General features: G+C 40.5%; 1 protein-coding gene across 2 annotated transcripts in view; it reads right to left on the reverse strand.

Moving 5' to 3' along the window:
- Nucleotides 1-26,957, reverse strand: part of LAMA4 (laminin subunit alpha 4) — a 143,569-nt gene that overhangs the window by 101,385 nt on the left and 15,227 nt on the right. For both annotated transcript variants that reach the window (XM_042987018.1, XM_042987017.1), the window contains exon 2: nucleotides 5,731-5,832. In XM_042987018.1, coding sequence (XP_042842952.1) covers nucleotides 5,731-5,832 — 102 coding nt within the window. The remainder of the gene's footprint in view (nucleotides 1-5,730; nucleotides 5,833-26,957) is intronic.

Below are 26,957 nucleotides of genomic sequence, written 5' to 3' on the forward strand. Positions count from 1 at the left end.
GAGAGAGAGAGCGAGCAACCATGGGCACTCAAGTGGGGGAGTGGCAAAGAGAGAGGGAAAGAGAATTCCAAGTGGGCTCCAAGCTCACAGCATGGAGCCTGATGCAGGGCTAAATCCCAAGACCATGAGATCATCACCTGAGCCAAAATCAAAAGTCAGATGCTTAACCAACTGAGCCACTCAGGCCCCCCTAGATCAGCGCTTCTTAAACTTCACTGTGCATACCAATGCCCTGGGGATCTTGTGAAAATGCAGATTCTGATTCAGGAGGTCTAGGGTGTCAGGATGCCTGAGTGTCTGCATTTCCAACAAACTCCCAATTATTGCTAGTGCTACGGTCTAGCCTATACTTTGAGAAGCAAGGGTCTAAATAGAAACACCTACTATAGGTAACACTGTTAGCTAGTTGCTCAACATTGGGCCTGAGCCTGAGTATCTAGCATAAAAGGACAGTACATTTTACTGCAATGAAGAGTGACCCAAGTGGCTCATATGATATAAAATTAAAGATTTTTACATTTGCTGGTTTCTTATTTTACTAACTCATTCATTCATTCATTCACTTAACAAGGCTGGATTAAGCTGCTATCATGACAAGGAACTGTGACTGCTACTAAAACGAAGACCAGGTTCATTTATGTGTCATTTTGTCCTTATGTGTCATTTTATGAAAAAGACCCGGTTCTTGCAGTTGAGTAACTCATGCTTGTGAGGCAAACTACTCAGAGAGAGGTAAACAAACAATAATATAGACTGCTAGGTGCTATGACTGAGGTATGTGTGAAGTACGTACCTACTGTGGGACAAAGAGGAAGGAAAGGGTCTAGCTCATCTCGAGAAAATTGGAGAAAACCTAATGGAGGTGACGACACTTGAACTAGGCCTCGAAGGATAAGCAAGAAATCCCAGGTAGAGAGCAGGGGAACACAAGTTCAGACTCAGGGGGTGCTCGTACAGAGTTAGTTTTGGTGGTAGTGAGAAGCTCAGTGGGGCTGGAGTAGAAATTCCTGAAAGATTTTAGAAAGGAGAATGCCTTGACTAGGTGGAAAGATGTCTCCGTTGCTGGTTAGGGGAAGGTAAGTCTGGAGCAAGGCATGATGAGTAGTTGGGGAGCCATGGCAGCGGTCAGGGAGCGATGCTGTGGACGTGAATTAAGGCAGTGGGATGGCAGAGAAGAGGAGAGGCTTTCTTCCAGGTTGAATGTTGGGGAAGTGGAAAAGGAAGCCGAGGAAGCATCTGGGACATCTTAGCATGAGGGTCTGGCAGAATGATACGGTAGTTAATTGAGAAGGGGAATATCAGAAGAGGAACACATTCAGGGTTGGAAGAAGAAGCATGAACAATATATGGAGAACTTATTTGCAGTCAGTTCCTATTATATTCTTACATGACTGGCCGCAAAGCAACAGAGAACTCTGAATTCTTTGGACATGCAATTTTCTGACTTTCTTTCAGATTCTGTAGACTCTGCTAAGCTTCAGTTAGCATAGTACCAAATCCATCACTATTGCAAAATTTGGGGGTTTTCCAAGTTTGCAACATATTGGAAAATTGTCAAAATTTTGTTGTAAGAATTATGCACTCGATCTAGATACCAACTTTGTAGTTGGAAATAAGACAGGAAAAAGAAGTCTCTATAACTGAATTTTTTCTTGCTCTGGGCCATCTAATGAATGTGCTGGTTTATTAACCACACATATTTTGTCTTACAGGAACTTACATTGGTTGATTTCTGTCTTACACACATAATAAAGGAGGGTTTGAAAAGCATGAGAAAAATGCTAGTATCTGCAGAAATTAGAGATGCAATATCTTTGCTTTCCTGAATGAAGTTTTAATTAGGCTTTGAGAGTAATAAAAAATTCATTAACCTTCAATATATTGGATTACTTCTCTTTCTCCATTATGCTTAGGGTGGGGTAGAAGTCCATTTGAATATCAATCTTTTTAACTATAAAATTACTATAGGCAGTTGCAGAAAATTTCGGGAGGCATATTATAAAGTGAAAAGAAGAAAATAAAAATCCATCCATGTCTCCACTAGCCAGATATAAATACTTAACAGCTTGACGGTGTCTCTTTAGATTTCAATTATATTTGTGCAGTTCTCTGGTTTGAAATCTGAATATTTTCATTCAGATTTACAAAAAATGTTTTTCTTGCAATGCTGGCACAGACCCTGTATTATTTTTAATTTTTCATTTGATTGCCACTGAACAGATAGGGGTTTCTGCATGTGTTTCTAAAGCTCCCATGGTCCTCATACCTTAAGCTTTATTATATTGGTCATGTCCACCAGCATTTTCGAGTGGGTGCGTCTGTCTGGACAGTCCTTCAACCTAACCCAGTGTCTACACATAGGTGGTGCTCAAGTAAAACGCTTTTTTTGTTAAATGGATAGATGAAATCAATAGACGAACCAATCCTTAATCAAAAGGAACCTAAGGAGCGCTGTGTCAGTGGTGAACTTCAAGTCAGATTTTCTTCCGTCTAGTTCTGGTCAGTGGGCACCTGGCTTTCTCTAGTGATGAGACAGCTTTTTGGATGGGAACTGGCCTTAGCCATGGTTTCTTCTTAGTTCTCTGGGCCTAGTTTATAGACTTGGGATAAAATATGGGTTATTAGAAACTGAGCATTCCTACCACCAGCCATCTGTCTGCTTCCACATGTTTCTTTTCCTTAATTCCTTTCTCATGCTTCCTTCTGGAGCCTTCCTAGAGAGTCTGCCATGTTCACTGGAGTTGCCTGGCCTTTGGGGCCTCGCCTGGCTGACTCAGCTGAGAACCCTTCCCAAAGCATTCTAGTTCTGATAAGATGCAAGGTGGCTTTTTGGAAACATCCAACACATGTTGGATTTCATTCACTTTTCACTTTTCACTTAGCCACTTTCCTGCATTTGAAGCGTTAGCATCCCTCTTGTGAAGACATCTCTAAGCTCCTTTGCTATATCTAAAATGGTAGCGTAACTTTGTCTACTCTATATTCTATTGTCAAATGGCTTAGTTCCTTAAGATTAGTCTGTAAAATATGAGGTCAAATTAAAAATGGACGTTGGAATGGGGGAAGAATCAGAAACAACGGGGGTGGGCGGAGGGCAAGGCAGAGGCATTACAAGCCTTCGAACTAAGAACAAAATGAAACAAGATGAAATAAAAGGCGGCCATTTATTTTTGGCTGTGTATGGAAGATGGGAGAAATGAGTGAGGCTGTTAAGCAGTGAGAACTGATTGAAACTCGGGCCCACAGTCAGCTGCGAGGAAGTGTTCCTCCAGGCCACTGCTTCTTGTCTGGTGCCCTGACAACTGGGTGAACTGAAGGAGCTACAGGGAAGGAGCCTAAAATCTGGCACTGCTCGGCCAGGAGGCCAGAAGGGGCTGCCAAGGGAAACAGAAAAATCTGAGTTTGATTCCAGTGGGACACCGTTGACAATATATTTGCCATCTAAATGACAACATATTGTGACTATATGGGCAAGCCTCTCTGCTCACTACTTACGTTTAATTAAATACAAGTTACTTCCTTTTTTTTTTTCTGTCTTTCCAAATGAAATTTATAAGAATATGTATGTGTATAGATATACATATATACATTTAGCTCTGGGGGATAAAGTTGTGGGTGATTTTCACTTTGAATTTCATGTAGTCCAGGTCTGTATTGTTGTTGTCTTGTTTGTTTGTTACATCGAGCATATATTACTTCAGGGAAGAAAGCTATTTCCTTCCGGGTGGAGCAGGATGCTATTTCTTTCTTCCATTTTCAAATGTTCTGTCTTGGAGCAAAGTAACTGCGGGAAGATTGGCAGCTTCCTTGAGCAGGCGTATAAAAACTTACCCCCTATCCCATTCCCAAACTTTTATTGGAACTTCAGACGCCCAGAAGACGTGATGACTGTCCCTTTCAGAGACTCACGTCTAGGTCAGAGATGAAGCCATGACAGTGCCTTTTCTGACAACGTCATCGTCAGGAAGAGTGGCTTTGTCATAGCTCTTCGCAGGCACTAGCAGGATGGTCTTTTTTGTCCTTTTACTTCAGTGTTCCATCTTACTGGCTGCCTGACAGCAGCTGACGGGGCCTACCAGTCCCTATCGCCTTCTATTTTAATAAGCCAGATGGCAAAGAGCCTCTACTTGGTCAAATCATCAGAGATGTACATCATTGGTTCAAGTGCATCCATGGGATTTTCTTTTCAAATGTCACTGGGATTAAAATAACAGGAAACCGGAGATGGAAGCATTAGAAAGGGGTAGGTTTTGGCAGCTGCGTGTGCCTACACGGCTACAGAGGACATCCTGGATGTAACGGTTATTAAAAAGATGGGGGGAAGGGGAAGACAGAAACACCAGGACTGAACAAATACTACAAAGAGATGGCAGTGCCCAGTGTTTGCCACTACATTCTCTCTGTCTCTAGAAAAATGGCAACTGCTAGGGTCCAAGTAGATGAAATGTTCTAATTTGCATCTTAATGTAATGCATTTACAGTGGGTAAAATCACACCTCCATGTGCATACCTCGGAGGCCACTTGTAATCAAAATGATCTGCTTAACAGGGATAATTATACTAATTTTGAGGTAAACAGGGTGTACTTAATTAAGAATTCTTGTAGCTTATGCAAAAATACTCTTGCAATTTTGGAAAGTCTCTTCTGCCTCAGAGGATCCTGAAGAATCTGATTTTCCGGCCGTGTGGTACAGCTCCTGATGGAAAACATGATCTTGGGGCATAAGACTTTCAAAATGCCTCCTGGGACTTCTACTAAAGCCATTTCTGGTAAATATTTCGGTAGCCATTTTCACGAAGTTGTCAGTCCATTCAGTGAGAATAGAAAAGATGTGGCAAGCACTTTCTGCGAGAAGGCTTGTCTTGTCTCCTCCATGAGTCTCTATGATACTTCACTGAAGAAGAGTTAACTGGGGAATTTAGGGATTCACTCCAGTTAAGGGGAAAAATAGTCCTCTCGGGGCTGAAACACAGAATTACAAAGACCACAAGGCCAGAGCTTTCGTTTTTATTAGCTATTTGGTTCAGGCCTTTTTTTTTTTTTTTTTTAATTTTTTTTTTCAACGTTTTTTATTTATTTTTGGGACAGAGAGAGACAGAGCATGAACGGGGGAGGGGCAGAGAGAGAGGGAGACACAGAATCGGAAACAGGCTCCAGGCTCCGAGCCATCAGCCCAGAGCCCGACGCGGGGCTCGAACTCACGGACCGTGAGATCGTGACCTGGCTGAAGTCGGACGCTTAACCGACTGTGCCACCCAGGCGCCCCCAGGCCTTTTTATTTTAAACAAATTTTGATCTGTAGACCTGACTATCTTAAGCTGTGAACTATGCTATATGAAACAACTGTTTTATTCTCCTGGTTTAGGTGGAGTGAAGCCAAACATATGGCAAACTATACTATTACAGAGGAATTTGGATGGATGGTTTCCCCCGCCGAGTATTGTTTTCAGTCTCTTCACCATTGGCCTCCGGGAAGAAACCAGCTGCCAAGGGTGGTCAGCCAGTCACCCTTCAGGAGAACTATGTACAGTCACACATATGCCTTGATGGCCACTTACAATCGTAAGCAGTTTCTACGAAGTGTTTTACAGGAAAAGGTGAAGGATAAAAAGAGAGCTTGATTAGCTCTTTCATAGGTAGCTCAAAGGTCCAGGAAGAATATTTTATCCCCACTTAAGACACAGAAGGCTAAGGAAATGTCTGAAAAGTGATAGGTGCCCCCGACCTACCATACAGAATCCAGAGCCATCCAAACACTCATTGGAATTGCCGTTGCAGTCACAGGGCATACATGCTCCCGACTGGGCGAGAAAGAATCCGGCACCACATTTCTGAAACAGACACAACAAAAAACATGTGCTTTATTGAAAAGACCTATTTTGGTCAATGCTTTTTGTGAAGAATAGGGGAGATGATTATTCAGCTATCTAAATATTTCTTTACAAAATGTACCAGAATAAACTATTTACACTGCCATTCAGTGATGTATGTCCAATTTTCTTTGCTATCTTCCCTCCCCCTCCTTTTTAAAAACAGTTCGGAAGCATAGGAGCACATTTAACACTGTCCTAATATTGTAAGGAAGAATAAGGAGATTTTAGGTAACAGTAAAGGAGAAATAAATTTTCTAATGTTTTCTAACAAAACGAAACAAAACAAAATAAACTCTGACAATTAGTCAAGGTGAGAAATTGCTTTAGGATCCCTATAAGTAAAGACTTACAGTATCACAAAATACTGGCTATAGTATAACAGCTTAGAGATGTGTCTTTTATGCCCGGGCTCTTAAAAAAAATCTATCTCTTCAGATCCTAAAATTTTAAAGGGAGGAGTAGGGAAGTTAATGAGTTCTTACACTTGTCAGGTCCTGTGTGGGTGACAGAGATTTCATTTATCCAAGCAGCTCTGCGAGGAACACATTATTTTCCTTCATTCTAGTGACCAAATCCTTAGACCCAGAGGTGCTAAGTGGGTTGTGGCCACGTTAAACCACCTTGTGCTGCACGAGTCAACCTGCACAATGATGAATTACCCTCCCACAATGTCACTCATGCTCCAGTTGAGAAGCTTTGCAAGATTTTTTCCTTATTTATGTGATTGGAATTGTGACTATGTCTTTTATGTTTCTTCAGGATGCCTTGATGATGCAAGGCAGCAGTGGCATTGTAGACGTGGAAGTCCACTCCCTGCCCATCAGACAGATTTACTTCTAAAGAATTCCAGACAGATAAGCATCTGGGTTGTTTCCACAAACTTACAGAGTAGAAGATTTCACATCACCCTTCCCCCCACGCCCCATTTCATTGACTCATTGTAGTTTGTACTATCTTGGCCACCAGGAAATTTTTCATTATATCTGGCTGAAGTCCCTCTGACTGCTATGCAAGCCCATTTCCTCTTGCCTTTTTGTCTGTAAAGAAAGAACCACTAGACACTGTTCACAGTATAAAAACACCACCAGTTGGGATCCCAAAACTAAAATCTAATATATTCAATGGGGAGGAAGTTTAATAGGGCAGAATGACATTTGTCCATGAAGAAAAGAAGAAATTCCACTTTTCTAAGTGAGAGAAAGTAAGACTGAGAGGGAGCCAATTTATAATTTATAATGGAGAGTTTGTGGTTTTTCTCAATTCCACAAGGAACAATAGAGAGAGAAAGGTGCTAAAACTGCGGCAAGAAGCGTTTAATTTAGACCATCTGATTTCATACATGTATCCATTGCAAAACGATTACCACCATAGCTTTAGATAACACGGCCATCATGCCACCTAATTATCATTTCTTTTTCTGTGATGAGAAAATTTAAGATTTACTCTCTCAGCAACTTTCAAGTATATGATACGGTATTATTAACTACACTCATTGGGCAGCACATTAGGTATCCAGAACTTGATAATCTTGTAACTGGAAATTTGCACCCTTTGACCAACCTCTCCCCATTTCCCGTATCCCCCAGCCCCTGTGACCACCATTCTGATCCTTATGAGTTTCTATGAGTCCCAGTGAGTGGGGCAGAGACTAGAGGTGTATTAGGAGGAGAAAAAGCATGCTAGTGATGGTAGGGAGTCTGGTAGTGATGCCTGGAAACAGAACATGAGAAGATCTACTTGTATCATCAACTGTAGTAGGACCTTCCTCTGGCCCAAAGCATCAGGTTTCAGTGAAGGTGCTCTCAGTTGATATTAGTTCAAGCCTTTTGGGCACTTCTGCAGCTCTTTTTTCCTGAAGAAGACAAAGAAAATTAAGATTTGCCCTGAATAAATGCATCAGTTTGTATATGATGGTAGCTAATCCCTTATGTCCTTGAGGCCTTAGCTAAATCAAGAGACTCATGTTTTAAAAACAAAAATAGTTGAATCACTGTATTATACACCTGAAACTAATATAACACTCTATGTTAATTATTCTGGAATAAAAAAAAAACAATAAAAGAAAACAAAACAAAAATAAACAAAAATAAAATTACACAACATAAAAAAAAACCCAAATAACAATAGCAATAAACAGTTTTGGTAAATTCTGCTGGTAAAGTTAGAATAGCTTTAGATTTATTGAAAAATTACAAGAATCTGGTAATTAGTGTTCTAGTGTAAGAAGCACTATTGACAATAGCCAAAGTATGGAAAGAGTCCAAAAATCCATCAACTGATGAATGGATAAAGAAGATGTAGTATCTATCTATCTATCTATCTATCTATCTATCTATCTAGATATAACTGGAATACTACTCAGCCATCAAAAAGAATGAAATCTTGCCATTTGCAACAACGTGGATGGGACTAGAGTGTATTGTGCTAAATGAAATAAGTCAGTCAGAGAAAGACAAACATCATAGGACTTCACTCACATGTGGAATGTAAGATATAAAACAGATGAACATAAGGGAAGGGGAGCAAAAATGAGATAGAAACAGAGAGGGAGACAAACCATAAGACACTCTTAAATCCAGAGAACAAACTGAGGGTTGCTGGTGGGGTGTTGGGTGGGGGGAAAGGCTGAAGGGGTGAGGGGCATTAAGGAGGACACTTGTTGGGATGAGCGCGGGGTGTTATATGTAAATGATGAATCACTAAATTCTATTCCTGAAATTATTATTGCACTATATATTAAATAACTTGGATTTAAATTAAAAAAAAAAAGTCCCCTGAAGATTCCAAAGTGTGACCAGGTTTGAAAGGATTGCTCTACAACGTCCCTCATAGTGCCTTGTACATGTTAATTGCTCAGTGAATATTTGTGACTTAAATTGTTTGGCCCAAGATAGGAAATCTGAAGCATATGTGCTGTTGGAAACCCATGGTTTATGCTGCTTATAGACTCACTGCTCCCAACTAGGGCTGGATTTGGTCTCCAGTCTTTTTCGACACAGTCCAGGCAGCCACTGCCTAGACTGGACGTGCCAAATGAAATCTTTATGTTGTGCCAAGTTTAGGAGGTGACTTCACCCAGAGAGTCTGTCATTATCCACTTATCCACTCCCCAGGCTAAGGCTCTGACCTTGTGTGAAATTGACTTGGCTCCAGTCTCTTAAACTGTGGGAGATAGGAAGAAAAAGGGAGGCAGGGATAGGGTTATGTGGGGCAGTCATTTGGCCCCCTGCCGGGAGGGTGGGGTTGGGTAGAAACCCAGCCAGCTTCTTTCTTGTATGTAGGGCTTTGTTTACCTGAAAGATTATATTTTCTAATTCGTCTACTTGAGGGGAGGCACCATTTTAAATTTGTGTAAAGGCACCATATAGGCTAATGGAAGCCCTGGGCATTCATTGGGAGCTTCTGATGTCACTACCACATGCACTGGCTACCTTGGACCCTTTGTGTTGTAGAATCTTAGAGGATTTCTTGGAATGGTAAATTCTTAAGTGGTTCAAGAGAAGTTTGAATGTCCTCAAGGAAGAGCTGTAAAATGTTGTTCCTTTTATGTAGAAATGTTCTGTCATGGCTCCAGAAAGTTCTGTTAATTTGTACTAACTGTCTTGAAATTCTGTAAAAACTGGCGAAATTGACCTTCGTTATAATATTAAAAGGTAGATAATTTTAGGAATGAAAGTAGAGTTATTTTTAGTTTGGTTTCTGGTTAACAATCTCTTGGCTTAGTGATTGTAAGACCTGTGTTATTTCGAGACCTTTGAAAGCTGAGTGGTCTTCCCACAGAGAAAACAAATGTCTGCCTGATTTCTTTTGGAATGTTCTCCAAAATTTATTAAACAAAGATGGTGTTTATGTATATATGTGTGTGTTTGGGCAAGAGAAGTCTTACATTCAATTTTTAGATGCCCACATGAGAAGACCTGACAGATAGCATACAACTATATGAACACATGGGTGGCTGATCTGAGAGCATTCAGAGGATTTATGCTGCCTGGGATGGTGCCAAGGCCTTAAAAAATTAATAATAATAACAAGGATAATGATGATAAGAATGAAGATAATTGTAGTGTAGCTGTTATTCATTGAGGGTCTATATACCAAATATTATGATAAGAGCTTCATCCATATTATGATATTTGCTCTTTGTCACAACTCTGTGCATTAGGTATAAGTATCTGCATTTTAGAAATGAACAAACTGAGGGTCAGAGAAGATGAAAAATGTATCCGATGTCACACGGCTTTATAAGGAGTTCAGATTGATCCAAATCTTGTTCTTTCTCTATTATAACATGCTGCTTCTCATAAAAACAAAAGAGAAAGATGAAAGAAAGAAAGAAAGAAAGAAAGAAAGAAAGAAAGAAAGAAAGAAAGAAAGAAAAGAAAGAAAAATTTAATTGAACCTTTAATTAATTGAACATAAATATTACTGCATTGATCATGTTGTATACTTCTCTCATTTTACCCCACAATAGCCCTATGAAGGTAATAGCTGTCACCCACATTTTACAGATGAGTCTCTGTAGCTTATGGGATTTGTTATACAGACCAAATGACACAGATGAGAAATGGTGGACCTAGGATTTAGATCATTTGTTTGACTCCTGGGTTTGAGCTCCTAATCATCTGGTATACCATTAATATATATTAACCAAACCTCTTTTGTTGGACATTTTGGTTATTTCCAAACTTTTGCTGCTACAAACAGTCCAAAGCAGGTTTAAAAGGATAAAAATGTAAAACCTTTTCTTTAAACTCCAGAAAAAAAAATCTTACAAAATAGATACATGCTTAAGATATATAGTTATTAATATATGAAAACTATTGAATGGGAATATCTACTCTTTAAACAATTTACCTCAGCCCAGTTGTCATTTTGACAAATTACTTTCCACTAAATCACTTGGAGACTTTTTACAGCTCTCCATTATTAGCTACTATATTATTACAGCTTGTCTCGCTTGAATACTGATTAGATCAATCAATAACATTTACCTCTGTCTTCAAAGAATAATAGTGAAGATTACCATTTGCTTACTTTGTTATCATTAGTATGATGTCTTGCTTTGAGTAAAAATCGATGGGCGTATATTTGACAAATTTTACATTTATAGAAATTGGATGGAACTTTAAGAAGAAATTAGTATAACCACGTGCCACATATATTTAAAGGAACTGGGAATGGCAGTATATGTTGATATCATTGCAGAAAGCATTATTTCCACAGGTCCGTCGTATAATCATAATATTAATCATTTCATAAGTTAATATAGCAAAGTAAGACTATTTCTTAACAAAGAGGATAACACTTATATAGCTGCTTGATAATTTTTATTCTCATATGAAGAAGTCCCTTGAGAGCAATGACTTAAACTGACAATATTGTCATCATACAGAACATTTTTTGAATTTTCTTAAGATTCTGAAATCAGGCTTTTTTGAGGTATTGTCCAGTCTGTATCCCTTGGGTGTAGCAAACTCAAGCTAAGTAATACCATTTTAGGTTAAAAACGTTCACAAAAATCTCACTGTGTTTTCCAAATATTGTCACAGAGGAGCTAATTGGCCCAAAGTCACCACATATGCATAGATATTGAATCTCTAGAACCTTCAGAATTTCTGTTGAAAACCCTGATTGACTAAATAATTTAAATGCTCAAATAGCATTCTCCAGCAATCTGAGGTCCCCAACCACCCATTAAAATGACAAAAATTGATCAAATTTAGGAGCCTGAAGTTGTCATCTGCTGTGAGACACATCTTGAGATCACCCTTGGAGAGAAATCAGCTCTAACAAATGACCGTGGATTAATTATAATAAAATTCCATTACAAAGAGCATCCTCTACAGCCCTGTGCCTGTTCTAGCAAGATCTGACCTATAAATCGGTAGTCCCCACCTTATCTGTGGGGGATACACTCCAAGACCCTCAGTGGATGCCTGAAATCACAGATAGTCCTGAATGAACCCTGTACACATTATGTTTTTTCTGATACATACATACCTGTGATAAAATCTAATTTATAAATTAAGTACAGTAAGATTTCACAATAACAATAAAAAAGAACAATTATAACAACATACTGTAATAATAGTTATGTGAATGTGATCTCTCTCTCTCAAAATATTTTATTGTACTGTATTCACCTGTCTTCTTTTGTGATGATGTGGCACGAAAACATGCGTACATGATGAGATGAAGTGAGGAGAATGACGTAAGTATTGTGACCTAGCGTTAGGCTACTATTAACCTGACAATACATCAGAAGGAGGATCATCTGCCTCTGGACGGAGGTTGACTTCAAGTAACTGAAACCACAGAAAGCTAAACCATGGACAGGGGTGGAGGGGGGCACTGTAGAAATTGTCTTTGTGTCTTCAATCAAGGATTTACAAACATTTTACAAATATCGACTCATCTTGTCTTCTGAATTAGACTTTTAGAATTTTGATTCATCAGCTTTTGCTTTAATTTACTGAGGCTCAATGCAGAAAGCATTAAAAAAAAAACACCCCAAACCAAAAACCTCTCTGAATTCACTCACTTGTGTCCAGAGTCATTGCTACCTTCCAAATTAGTATTCTTCAAATTTAAGAGCCCACATTCAATTATCTTTCTGCTTGGGTTTTTGTATGTATATAACGAATCCACTTTTCTCCTTGTTTCTAGGCAACAATGGTTTTAGCTCTAGTTTTAGTTTTGGTGAGTTCCATTTTTTTTAAGCGATTATTAAAAGTCACCTTAACATTGAATATTATGCTCACTTAGGAGCTAAAACTTTGTGCCTTTACTCTGAGTCTACGCGTGTTGCAAAATGCTGACTTCCATCTGCTTAAAGCTTGGGCAGACTTAAGAATCTGTATTCAGAGCTCTTCTAATGGGGATGATTAAAATAAATGGGGAACACCTATTCAAAAACATCGACTTAGCCTTTGCTGGGGAGGAGCCACTTCTGAAAACACGTGAATTTATTACATAGGTAGGCATCTCACAGTACTTTTTTCTGTGTCTATAAAAATAAAAGGTAAAGTATCTGGGATGGAAGGCAGTCCTGGGGTAAGCTACTGGTAACTTTTAGCTCTATGATTTTTCAGGTAGGGCTTAACACGTCCCGGTTGTTCATACACCAAACTATATCAAAGTGCCAAAATATGTTAAAGGCATCATGCAATGTGCTACAGTTAGCAAGAAGTTGACTTCTTGATTGATTTTACTTGAATGTGGACAGAATTACCCACATATCCTCCCTTGGGCCTCTTTAAGCACTTGTTTGCGTAATTGAAATTCCCCACATTTTAATAGGTGAAGTTAATTTTTAGATTTTGACAGTGATTTCACCATAGCTTGATTAGGAAAGCGGTTTCAACATTCTTCAGAGGTTTATCCAGTTGAAAGGCATTTCTTCTTATGATTGGCATAATACAGCGAGGGCATCGCCAAACACAAACTATGGTGCTAGCGTCTCCCAGTCGGCTCTTAGAGCTACCTTCATGCCTGTTGCTCAGGACCCGTATCGGCCATGCATTGGCCGGCTTGCAAAACACTCCAGCTCTCCATTTAATCACCAGTGAAATAGAGACAAGGATTTAGGGTCTGAGGAATTCTGAAAAGCACAGAGCCGTCTTGACCACGGGTAAGCCAGGTCCTTTAATGCTGTGAAGTGGTGAGGTATTTAGCATGGCATTTACATCGCATTAGTGTGGCTATTTCTCAGCACTTTTTATGGACCTTGTGAGCATTCTCTTGGGCAGGGAAACCAGTGCTCCACCCAAAGATTTCAAATAACTTTCCCAAACTGTACACTTGATCAAATGTTGTTAGGACTGTAGATACCAACAGACTCAGGCTGTGATGAAGTACTTATCACACTTGGCTCTCTTTAGTTGTATAACTAAAAAGGATCAAACAAGAAAGTTTAGAGCCCTAAAGCCCTAAAGATTTTCTTTTTGAAGTGTTGGATTTGGGGATGATTATGTTCATTAATACTGATGAAAATTTCTTTAATTGTCTCCTTGAAAAGTTACTTTAAATGCTTTTTAAGTTGCTCATTTATAGTAGAGATTGCACTTATATAACATAATGGGGCATTAGTGTTGCCTTTTTTCCTTTGATTTTCTTGAAAAAAATCTGCGAAACATCTGGCTTTCTGCTCTGGGTTCTCCTCACATCATCTCATGTAACTGGCTTGTTCTTTTCACTCCTCGCCTTCCAAGCTACAGTTACACAACATAACCTTTGCCAGACTTTTTTTTATATCTGAAAACTGACTCAGTTTTATTTAATTTACTGGAGCAAATGCCGTGGACACATTTCCAAGAAAGGAAGAGATGTGGCGTACAAGGGCTATAAGAACAAGTAGAGAGAAATGACTTCAGAGTTACAGGCATTTAGGGGATTTTTATGTGAGTCTTTCGCCACTTGGCAGGAATCAATGTTGTGAGATGACAGGCATTTCGGTCATCCTCAACTGGGCTTTTTGAATAATAACAGCTAATATTTATTGACCGACACCAGGCACTGAGTTAAGTGCTCTGTATAGACATTCCAATTTGGTCATCACCATTTAATGGCCCACGGACATCTGCAAATGTCTGACTAAATTGCCTTTTCTTTTCACAAGAAGTTGGGAGGCTTAATTGTCTGTAAACTTGCGGTGGCTTCCTCTCACTGCACCCAGGGAAGGCAGTCGTGCTTCCTTGGGCAGTTGACTGGTTGGGGTGTTCCATCAGTTTCCTTTGCTAGTAAATGTACCCCTTCTGTCGTGAGGTACCCCCTAGTATTTCAGTGCTACCCTCACCCTGGATCACTCAAGACGCAAAGCTGAAGGGGAATAGAGTCCTGTTTTTCTTTCCTTATGCTTCTCCTCATGGGTTTATGCATCACTGAAAAAAATGCTACTGCAGATTAGTAGGAAAGGAGAAATATATCCCAAACCTCTACTGTACTCATTAATTCTCAGGAGATAATCTTACCTCCTCTTTCAATGACAAAATAGAGGTCATTGGGCAGAAAATCTCATACTATCTATTTTTCTTCTCGAAATTCATCTTTATCTTGACTCATTCTAATTTCCTCTGCTCATCTCAGTGGAGATAGCACTCCTCATAGTAGAATAGATTAGCCCTCTCCCTGTGCTCTGGGACCCATCCACCTGACCCTGTGCTATCATCTGGCCTCCTTCTCTCGCACACCATCCATCAATTTGCACCTACAGGGGTGAGGAGAGGCAGAGCACCATTAGGTGCTGGGTTCTGTGTTGGATGAGCAGTTTCTTCCTTGTGGCTCATATGCTTTTTTTTTTATATGAAATTTATTGTCAAATTGGTTTCCATACAACACCCAGTGCTCATCCCAAAAGATGCCCTCCTCAATACCCATCACCCACCCTCCCCTCCCTCCCACCCCCCATCAACCCTCAGTTTGTTCTCAGTTTTTAAGAGTCTCTTATGCTTTGGCTCTCTCCCTCTCTAACCTCTTTTTTTTTTCTTCCCCTCCCTCATGGTCTTCTGTTAAGTTTCTCCGGATCCACATAAGAGTGAAAACCTATGGTGTCTGTCTTTCTCTGTATGACTTATTTCACTTAGCATAACACTCTCCAGTTCCATCCACGTTGCTACAAAAGGCCATATTTCATTCTTTCTCATTGCCACGTAGTATTCCATTGTGTATATAAACCACACTTTCTTTATCCATTCATCAGTTGATGGACATTTAGGCTCTTTCCATAATTTGGCTATTGTTGAGAGTGCTGCTATAAACATTGGGGTACAAGTGCCCCTATGCACCAGCACTCCTGTATCCCTTGGGTAAATTCCTAGCAGTGGCTCATATTCTAAGAACACCTTCCCTCAGCCCTACCTCCCTTTCATTTTCCTCCTCGTTCGCTCAGCCAAACTTCATGTGTGAGAGAGAATTCAATCACACTGGCTCTGCTTTCTTTGTGCCCATCTGTGCCTCTATTTGTCTGACTTCTGTCTGCATTGTGCCACTACAGAGCTGTCAGAGGAGCCAGGGCAGAGCTGTCAAAGCTGTCGGTTGATGTCTTGGTGGCTTTGCTTTTCCAGTCTTACTTGTTCTCCTTCTAGTACTTGACCTGGCTGAAATTCCCACCATGAAGTTCTCCCTTCTCTTGGTTTCCAGGACAATCCTGTCTTTGGGTTTTTCTGCTGCTTATCTTAGTATTTTGGAGGGGGGTGGGGGTGGAGCGGTAGGAAGGGAGTGCTGTCCCGCTTCCTCTGCTGCCTCCACACTGTTGATGTTCTCCAGGAATAGCCTCCGGATCCCTCTTTTCCATCTACACACTTTGTGATGTCAACCTCTCCCACAGTTTCATCCTCCATCTATATTCTGGTGACTCCTGGGTCCCTCTACATATCCCTGATCTCACTCTTATATGTCACACTCTTGGTTCCAAGTGCATCTGTAGTTCTATAGGCACATGGACTTGAACGTGTCCCATAGTCACATTATTATATCCTCTCCCCAATCTATGTCTCTTCTTATATCTCAGATAAAGATTATAGAACATAAAAGGAAAAAGTAATGGACTGATAGTTTTAAATTTTATCAATACATTTTGCAGTAATGTAATTTTTGGAAATGCTTCCAAAAGAATGAACTTGGCAAGGATCAGAAAATGGTTTGCACACAGAATGATAACAGTTAAGTACCCAAGTTCTGTCTCTTCCTTTTCACAACCACTGTGCTATCATTGTTTATCTCAAATCCATGGCTTAACTGGAGACAGATGGAGAGCCACAGAGGTTAGAATCCCAAGTCAGAAAGGGCCTTACACAATTCTGAACTGTTGTAAACTTATTCTCTAAACTAACACCTCCATCTGTATCAGGGGGACTGTGGGACTGGAAGTTCCCCGAATTAATTTCTGTGTAGAATGCAATGTTTATTAAAGATTAACTAACCGGAATGTGCTAATTTGAAGCTTACATATTTGTTATAATATTAAAACTCAACGGTAACCACAGTAACTGTGTAGAACTTAGACAACAAAAGATTTTTTTTTTGAGGGAGGAGAATTTTGTCATTGACATTGTTTAGAAATGCTGGCACATGGGGATAATGAAAAGCAGACTGTGGTTCAGCAAGTTTTATTATTGTTTTAAAATTCTCTATACACAATGTGCCCCTCATTGCCTCCACCTGGGTTAGACAGTTCCCACATCCTGCCACCCTTCGTGTGCTGCTACCTCGTAAAGTTTATACTCTAGCTCTGAAATGTTTACCAACATGAGTTTTCCCCTTGTTCCCCAAACCACTGTTTAGTTCAGGATCTTGGCATTTATTTCCTAGATTATTATGATAGTCCCCACCCTACTTTCTTGGTCACCAGACTTTCTCCCTTGCAGCTCATTCTTCATTACCAGAATTAATTTTAAGAAATCTTACAATACTACTTTTCTGTTTCAAAACTCCCAGTGGCTCTTTATTCACTGCTTAAATGAGTAAATAACCTTCTTTAGCATGATGTATGAGGCTCCTCTTTTACAATTCAACCTTAACTTGTCCTTTAGGGTCAACCTGTGCTCCCTATACTCTACTTAAACTACATATTTCCACTCTTCCCCATCCCCCAAATATACCATTCTCTTGACCCTGGTGACTTTGCACCAGAGGCTGGGGGTGTCTTTCTCCCCTTCATCACTTGTGAACCTTTTCCTTAGTCTCAGACTCGGTCCCTTTTCTTCTGCATTCTCACGGTTCTCTGCACACATCTCATCGGAACACGTGGAACATGTTATTACAATTTTAAATTTGCACTTCTGCCTCTTTGGAATCACTGTGAGCCCTTGGAGAACAGGAATAGTATCATGGTCGTCTTTGTATCCTCAGCAACTATCAGAGTCATTAGCGAATAACAAGTAGGTTTTGAAAATACATTAGTTGAAAAAAGTGGACTTGAATCTGTAACGAAGGAACCAAGTGTGGGCAAACTGTGTAGAAACTTTGGAGAGCTTTTGGCAAATCTCACAAGTAAAGATCTTCAGTTGTGATTGAATTTTTAAAATATAATACTGAAGAAAAAAAAAACAGCTGCAGAACAGAAACACTACATTTATCCTGCATCTGGAAACATGTAAAATAATATTATACTATACAGTGTGTAGGGACACACACATATAAAGAAAAGTATGAGATATGAATGGGAATCTAAGAAATCAGGCCATTTAAGGGTAGAGGAGGGGAAGGCGATTGAGGAAGGATATACGTTGGCAATGTTTTATTTTTTAAGCTCCATACAGGGCACACAAATGCTCATGAAAGAGTAAAAGCAAGAAAACATGAAAAAGAAACAAAAGATGACACTTAGGTTGGCTGGATTTTGGATTTCCTTGTCTAGACCTGGTCAGGTCTCTAAAACATCATCTCTGGGAAGTGACTAATGTGGTCTTGACAATAGATTTAGATGCTTGTGTATAATTTCCCTTACTTCCTTGTTATTCACTTTATGTACCATGATCGTTATACAGAGTTAAAAAAATAAGCATAAGAACATTCCTTTCTTAATTTGTCCTTCCTTTGTTTTTCATCTTACAGCTAGCAGCTACAACAGCCCATGGGAAAGCCTGTCATGTGTCTGTTATGTCTGTCTTAGTTAAAGCATGCATCAGCTCTTAGGTTTTTCTCAAATGTTTAAAAGACTATTTAACTTGAGTTCCACTAACTAACTCATTCCAGCAGTAAAGCTACATGTCCTGGGCTATCTGTGCAATCTGGAGTACTTTTAGGGGGCTTATTTATTCTAGTTGGGATGTACTAATTTAAGGCAGAGGTAAAAGATACTCAGAATGGTGCACAATTTTCCAATGCCTGAGAAACTAAATTTTAAAATTCAAGGAAGAGAAGTCACAGGCTAGTTTTCTGTTCTAAAAGGGGAGTTGGGGTCCGAATTCGGACAGCCCTGTTTCCTGAGGGACAAAGACATCTGATAAGTAGGAGTCCCACCCACTTCTGGCTTTAGATTGGCAGAACATGGCAGAATGACCCAGAAGCTGGGCTAAAGTTTGGCCTCTCCAGCTGGCATGGACATGAAAAGGGGAATAGGGAAAGATTGAGCAATGATTCAAGCCAAATGGAGTTGAACTGTGGAATTTAAGGTTATATTCTTACGTTACGTGGAAATCAAGATTATGGTCTTTGCTTCATTTGTTTTGGTATGATCTCTTCTTCATTGTTCCCTCACCTGAAAGTAAAATAGTTTGCGAATTAAGACAGCTAATTGCAGGGGCGCCTGGGTGGCGCAGTCGGTTAGGCGTCCGACTTCAGCCAGGTCACGATCTCGCGGTCTGTGAGTTCGAGCCCCGCGTCAGGCTCTGGGCTGATGGCTCGGAGCCTGGAGCCTGTTTCCGATTCTGTGTCTCCCTCTCTCTCTGCCCCTCCCCCGTTCATGCTCTGTCTCTCTCTGTCCCAAAAATAAAAATAAAAAACGTTGAAAAAAAAAATTAAAAAAAAAAAAAAAAAAAAAAAGACAGCTAATTGCAGCAGATGCCTTGGGAAAGTATTCCCCCACCTGAGAGGAAATGGTAAAAGCCATGAATTTCCAAAGAGAGCCTGTCCATTGACACGGTCGGTCATCAGGGGCCCAGCACGAAACAGAATTCACTTCACAGTGTTCGAATGAAGCGTGGGGAAGTTAAGGCAGCAAGGCATGTAGAGGCAATGGGAACAAAAATCTACCACACCTAGGTCCCAAGGAGTGAAGAAACATTGTTCCACTAACCCAGGTCGGGGCAGAGCTGTGGAGAGGCCACCATGGGCTCTGCAGTCTTGCCGAGGCCACAGTTTCTGCCCAGGAGGCAGTGCTTAAGGCAGAGAGGGAACAGGCAGAACACCAGCCCCCCCCACCCCCTCCTGTTTTCTGGTTCAGCAAGAAATATGAGTATTTCAGTCTGCAAGGGTGGGCCTCTGCAGGCAGAGCAAGGCAGGAGGGCCAAGCTAGGGTCTGGGGGGAGCGGAGGAGAGCAGGTGCAGAAGAGTAAACAGCACGCCATCGCCCCCAAGAGTGTGGCAGGAGAAGACACTCAAGCAGCAGTAGGAAATAATTGTCATGCCAGCTCTTTATCTGGGGACTGCTTAATGGTCCAGCAGATGTGTGAAATGACATCTGATTGACTTTCTTTTTCAGACGGTCCTAGGCCAACGCCTCTTTCAAATAACTAAGTTTTTTTTTTTAATCAAATCTTTGAAGGCTGATTAAATAATGTTAATTTACCAATGAGGGTGGTTTTAAAACCCTGAAACAGAAGCAAACTTGGCTTTTGTCAGAAAATTAGTAAATGTGGTACCAGAAATCGCTGCGGCTGTGTGCACTGAGCTAAAGTTAGCCTGAAAGTTTAGGGTTATTTATATCCAGGTGCCTTTTAATCACACCTGCTTCACGGCCCCCTCCTCACTGTCTTTGTTGGGGGGGGGGGCAGTTTGTCTCCTTCCCAGATGGCCCTGTTCCTCAGTTTTCCTCAGGCACAGCCTCTGTAAACAGGCAAAACGAGGGTGACCCCCACTATCTCCTCCAACATCCCAAGCTCAACCTTACATTTCATACAAATTTGCTCAGCTCTTAGGAGAGAGTTGTTTGTTGTTGAAGGGGAATGGTCTTTTTAGCTATAATTATTCTGAACATTAGTGTGGCAGTGACAACAGATGTTTACGTGGTCCCACTAGGGGGCCGTAGTCAGGAAAAAGCATGGGTACAACTACCTCTTACAAGGCATTTTGGAGTAGCAGGTAACAGACTGAAAAGAGATAACAAATTGAATTCTATCCATCTGGGGATCGAAATTGCACTATCTAAAGACAGATTGCACTTCATATATTTGGACCCCTTCTATAATAATTTATAACAATCTGAAAAAGTCGACATTTCCCCCCTGTTCAGTTGATGGAACACATATCTAGGAAATCCAAATAGATAAGAATTTGTATTCAAAGATAGGATGTATTCAAAGTAATCAAGTTTGGGGGTTCTCAATATAACTGCAGTGAATCAGCTGTGAAATCAGGAAATAAAGAGCATTTCATAGGGAGGGGGAAAGTTTCCTTCCAATGTGTTCCCTTTTCTTTCTTCTTCTTCTAACAGCTTACAAATTCTCTTTCCCTCTCTACATACAAATACGTAACTTTAGGTCATTTTCCTTTAGATTTTGCCCCCCCCCAAATTGTCAGAATATGATGAAAATCTACCCTTGGGTATTTTAAGAAATGCACACATGTGTAGCCATGTTCAAGTTTCCATTTGTTAACTCTGCATCTGGCAGTCATTTAGGAAGTATTTGTTGAGTGAGTGCATCAATTTCTCCTCCAAATATGCTTGCATTTAGGACACCCCCAGCTTTAGACCTCGTTGATATATCTCCCATGTGCATTGATGTGATACACTATACCATCTTTCCTTATAGCAGCCATAATTCCCTACAGTCCCATCCTTTGGAGACAACTTGGAGCAGTGGAAGGCATGGGGTCACCTGGATTCCAGTTCCAGTTCTACAACCCAGGCTATTTAATGCTATCCTCTCAGTTTCCCTTTCTGAAAAAAAAAAAAAAAAAAAAATTGGAGTGGTCACCATATTGCTTCCTAGGGTGGCTCTGAGGATTAACTAATATTGTGCCTTCAAAGTCCAACAGAAGGACATGCAAGGGGTTCAATAGTTATTAGTTTCCTCATTTTCTTTTCGACCTGTCTGTGTCACAGTCATCTGTTTTAACTGGTGGCCCTGCAGTGCGGTGTAACTCTTTCTTTATGGCACACAGCTCAGCAATGATACCTGAAGTTAACGGTTCATTGTCTTTCCTCCCCAGAAGGCTTAACTCCCCAAGAACAGAAACTGGATTTGCCTGATTTATCACTGTATCCTTGGTGCCTTGCATAGCAGGCGTTTAATAAATACGTACTGAATGTAGCTTGGTGTTACAGAATCACAGGACTTGAGAGCTGGTGAGGATCTTAGTGATTACCTTGTCCAGCCCCTCATTTTAAATGTGGGAAAACTGAGACTTGGAGAAATAAGGGACTTATCAGAAGTCATTTACATAGAGTGTGTTAATGCAGCCCTTTCTACTCTTCCCACTAAGCCACGCTTCTTGATGATGATGCAGAAAATGACGTTGAGAATTGCAAGGGTATTGTGGAAACTCACATCTCTTCTGGGGCTGCAGACAGGCGACACTGTCCTCCTCTGCCTTTCACAGGTATATATCTGGGATAAAAATCAACTCTGCTCTGGGCACCTGGGTGGCCAGGTCAGTTGAGTGTCAGACTCTTGGTTTTGGCTCAGGTCACGATCTCATGGTTCGTGGGATGGAGCCCCACATTGGGCTCTATGCTAACAGTGCTGAGCCTGCTTAGGATTCTCTCTCTCCCTCTCTCTGTCCCTCCCCTGCTCATTCTTTCTCTCTCTCCTTCCCCCCCCCCCCAATAAATACATAAGCATTTAGAAAAAAATCAACTCTGCTCATGGTTATCAGATTTGACGAGAATTTTACTAAAGTTATTCTGCTAGTACCATCTTCTTATTTCACAGGTAATTGCCAACATCATCAAAAGGTCTTAACACCACTCCCCAGGCAGGATGGGTGAAGGCGTGAGGGTGGGGTGGGATGGACAGTGGGGGAAGGTGATGAGAGAGAACACTTTTAAGCCTTTTTCAGGTTGCCTTTGAGTGTGGGGTGCACTCAAGATAGGAAACATTGCCTGTCAGCCCTCTGTAATTACTTGATTTGGCATATGCCAATTATTATTAAATATAATAAGTTACAGCTGGCGTTTCAATGTGTAACACTTTCTGGGTAGTGCAGATAGAAATGGACTGCAAAGCAAATAACGTAGATTACTCATTAGGGAAGTCAACCCTTGCTAGACGCTGGTTGTATGACATCCGGCTGTGTCCCTGACACCTCCCTTGTTCCATGTGAGGGATCTGACAACGGGCCTTGGGAAAGGATGCCCCTCTGTGTCGTGTACATCAGCAGGTGTTTCCCCTTATGAATCAGAAGCAGATGTCTGGTTAGGCAGAATGTATGGCAGCTTGACACGTCCGGCCCCAACTAACAGGAAGACTATGACCCATAAATTGTACTAATAAAATACCATCACTATAATTTTGACCGAGCCATGGAACCAGCAACACGGAAGGAGGCTCGATCCCACAGAGGGGCTTGTGATTGGCTCAAAATTTAGAACTGTTTGTTGAACCCTGCACCCTGCCATTGATATGTCTTATGAGGCAAATTTTATGAGACAAACAACAATGAGACTCAACCCCCAAGTGTTCTTATTTGTAAAATGTGAGCAGTAGAACTTATTAAGCAAACATTTTACGTCTCTGCTCTGTGTCAAGTGCCCAAAAGTCTCAGAAGAATGAATTTTCAGGGCAAGATCGGAGTCTGTTTAGGGACTCTGATGACAGGGCCATTTTCAAACAGTTCATAAATAAACAAATATATCAAACACCAAGTTCTTACAGAAAGTATGGGGAAAGAGTTACCATCCTGCACATTTAGCTCCACAATGTGGGAAGCTAATTAAGAAAAGAAAGAAAGAAAGAAAGAAAGAAAGAAAGAAAGAAAGAAAGAAAGAAAGAAAGAAACTTTTCCAATAAATGGTAAATCTATGCGAACAAAATTTTAACTATAACATGAACTGTCCATAAGCTACTTCAGTTCTTTTTAGAACACGAATGATATTCAAAATTGGTGCAGAATTGCCATCCTTTTCATACCACTTGGGGTTATTTCCTATGATTTTTTTGTCCCCAGCTTCCCTCCCCTAAAAATTTAATTGTGGCATTTTGGTAAAATGCTGCTTAATTTCAAACTTTACTTCATTCCAGTTTACATTTATAAATGGCAGAAATAATCTGTACCCTTCTTTTTAGTAAAGATTCTGAGGATAGTTTCAGAATCACTTTCCCATCTGATGGTATCTGTAGCTTTTAAAATTTGCCCCCAAATAACTACCGTAATCATGATAGTTACTGGGGTAGAGCATACTCACACCAGTGAAAAGATACAAACTAGCGTGGAAGGAAAATGAGGACAAAGTAGCTTCCAGCGTGCAGAATGCTACAAATCTATTCTGTGCACAGCTACTTTACTGACAACAAAATAATACACATTTGTGAAAGGAAATGGATGGGGAAGGCTGAGGGTGTTTGATTTAAAGTAACTCTGTTATCTGTCATTTGAGGGGGGAAAGTTGTGCTGATTTTAAAACAATACTTGAGTTACAGATGTTTCCAGACCCCTTCCCTGATCCAAGGAAACAAAATACCATTCAGCAACAAACCCAGATTTGGAGATGGGGCTTGTTCCAATATAAACATTTCTTAGCTAGACCTTCTCTATGAAACTGCATCGTCAATTTTTCCATATACAGTGGGAAAGACAAAGCTTTTAGCTTAAAAGGCATTTTCACCCGCAGTGCAGAGCGCCCGGAATGCATAGTGTAGGGACGCCATGGCTCACCATTGATGTCAAGTTGAATGCTGATAGGGCCACCAGAATTACAGAGTTATGTCAGAATGTACATATGCCGCAAACAAAAAACCCAGCACTGCTTTGGCTTTCAGTACTTGGTATTTACTTGGTCATTTAGTCTTTCTTTTTGTTTTATGTACCACCATTCACCTGAGACCTAGTTTAGAGTGTAGCACAAAGCAGGCATTTGACGAATAAGTGAGAGATGCATAAATTATTACCTTTTTTGAGCACTTCATATTGAAGGCACTTGGCAAGGCAATTTAGGGAATCAGAAGATGAATCACGGACACTGATGGCCTCCAGGGGTTTAATGGGGGCATGTGTAACTTGCCATAAAGGTAGGGTAGAACGTACTAAGATCATAGTGTAACAGGCGAGGTACAGAGAAATGCTGAGAGACTGAAGAAGGAAAGATTACTTTTTTAAAAGTTTATTTATTTATTTTGAGACAGAGAGAGATAGAAAGAGAGAGAGAGAGAATCCCAAGTAGCCCAACATGGGGCTTGATCCCAGGAACTCTGAGATCATGACTTGAGCTGAAACCAATAATCGGACTCTTAACCGACTGAGCCACCCAGGCATCGCAGGAAAGATGACTTTTACCTTGGGAGTGGGCGGGGGGGGGGGGGGGGGGGGGAGGGGCATACTTCAGAGGAGGTGACCATTGTGTCAAGGTTTTTTTGTTGTTGTTTTGTTTTTGTTTTTGTTTTTGTTTTTGTTTTTTTGAGGAAAGCTGGAGCTGAAATGCTGGAAAGCATAGGTCAATTTTTAGTCACTCCCCATAAGGTACAAAGGCTCAAACTTTTATTCCTTCTGGTTTTGTTTGTTTGTTTGTTTTGTTTTGTTTTCTCAAAGCAGACATTCTTCATTCCTGGTAATCTACTTCAATATACTTCAATAATCCACTTCAGTCTATAAGTTGGATCTACTATTTTTCTACTTTCTGGGATCTTCTCTGGAAAGATTGGTTTAATATCACCATTAAACTCATGTGACATCTTCCGTAACCTTCTTGCTTACACTATACTCACACAGAGATACGACTCTCTCTGTTCAAACATTGTAGATAATATTAGAGGCATCCCCTAAACCCTGAAGTAAGTGTTAAGTATGCCTAGAAGCCTCAATAATTCTTTGTGGTCCTCAGAACTCCATGAGTGACTTTCATGTGGAGAGGAATGTAGGAATTTTGGAAGTGGCAATAACTTCCAAGTTATAATTGATGCATGGGGAGAATGTCATTCAATTATTAAAAGAGGATCTTTTTATTTTATCCTTTTTTCATTTTGCTGTCTAGTGAAATTTTCCCAAAGTGAGGGGAACAAAAGAATGGTGGTAGAAATGCTTGGTTTTCTGGCCCTCTGAGTAGCTATTAGATTGACTTAATTTACTTAGAACCCACCAAGAATTATAGCAAAAACCTGGTACACTTGTTTTTCAATACTCTACTGTCAACAGCCCGGTCTCTGAGCAGCTGAAATAGAGCAGAAAACTGTCCTCATTTACAACTTCAACTACTATTTCAGTTTTTTTTTTCCTTTTTGAAGTTTGTAAATTTCTTAGTTCAGATGATTTGAACTAAGCTTGAAGGAAATCCATGCTGACTCATGACTTTGAGGAGAAAGCACATTTTCTAGTTGAATATGAGCTTATGTTAGCAGATTAAAAAAGGAGAGAGATTGTAATCAAAGGAAAATCAAGACAGTTTAGATAATCTGAGATGAAGACATGTCTTAAAACTAAAAAAGGGTCCCACACTTGTTAGCTTTCAAGATAATTAAAGTGGAGGAGCAGACAGAGATGGTCTACAGGAAAGAAACGAAAAACAACTCCATGCTTATTGCCACTGAACATTTGGATATATTGCAGGTCCAGAAACACGGGTCACAGGAAAAATGTGGTGCATCTGCCAAAATAATCACAAATCCTCTCTGAGAGTAGGAAGAATCCAGTCCTTTAACAAAACCAAGAGATTTTAAGCACCAAACAAAGAACATTATACTTCCCTCATAAAGATTATTACTCTGACCTTAGGAAGATACTTGTATCACCTTAAATACAGTATTACTGTCACCATGCTGAGGATCCTCCTCACATCCAGGGGGGAGGACAAGGGAGGACGGTACCTGCCATTTAGAAAACAAACCACTGGCTGGGCAGCAGTTAAGAGCTATTCTGCCTCCCACAGACCTTCCTACCTTGCGGACCACAAAGGTCAGCAACCCCCTGAGACTGTCGTTATCGGATTCAGGACACGTGTGAGCAGATGCTGCTCGTGGCACAGTCCCTGGATTTCACCAACTATAGTTCTGCTGGGACGGGGCAGATTTTATTTGCGACACGGGTACTAATGACAGTAAAGTAGCTGAAACTCGGAACTGTCACAAGGCAGGGTGGGAAGGTCACGGTGGGATGTGTCTGCCAGAGTAGACTGCTTTGGTGCTCTCCTACATTTCATTTTCCTCATTAATTTCTCATGTTACAGTTGTTTTGCTGCATGGTAGGGGAATTTGTTAAAGTCATGTGGAAACCTGAATGATGCTCATGTGCAGGGGGAGTGGCAGACGCGATGTGGCCTGGGAATTTTTCAAATT

Source organism: Panthera tigris, chromosome B2 (assembly GCF_018350195.1).
Source record: "Panthera tigris isolate Pti1 chromosome B2, P.tigris_Pti1_mat1.1, whole genome shotgun sequence".
Classification (NCBI taxonomy): domain Eukaryota; kingdom Metazoa; phylum Chordata; class Mammalia; order Carnivora; family Felidae; genus Panthera; species Panthera tigris.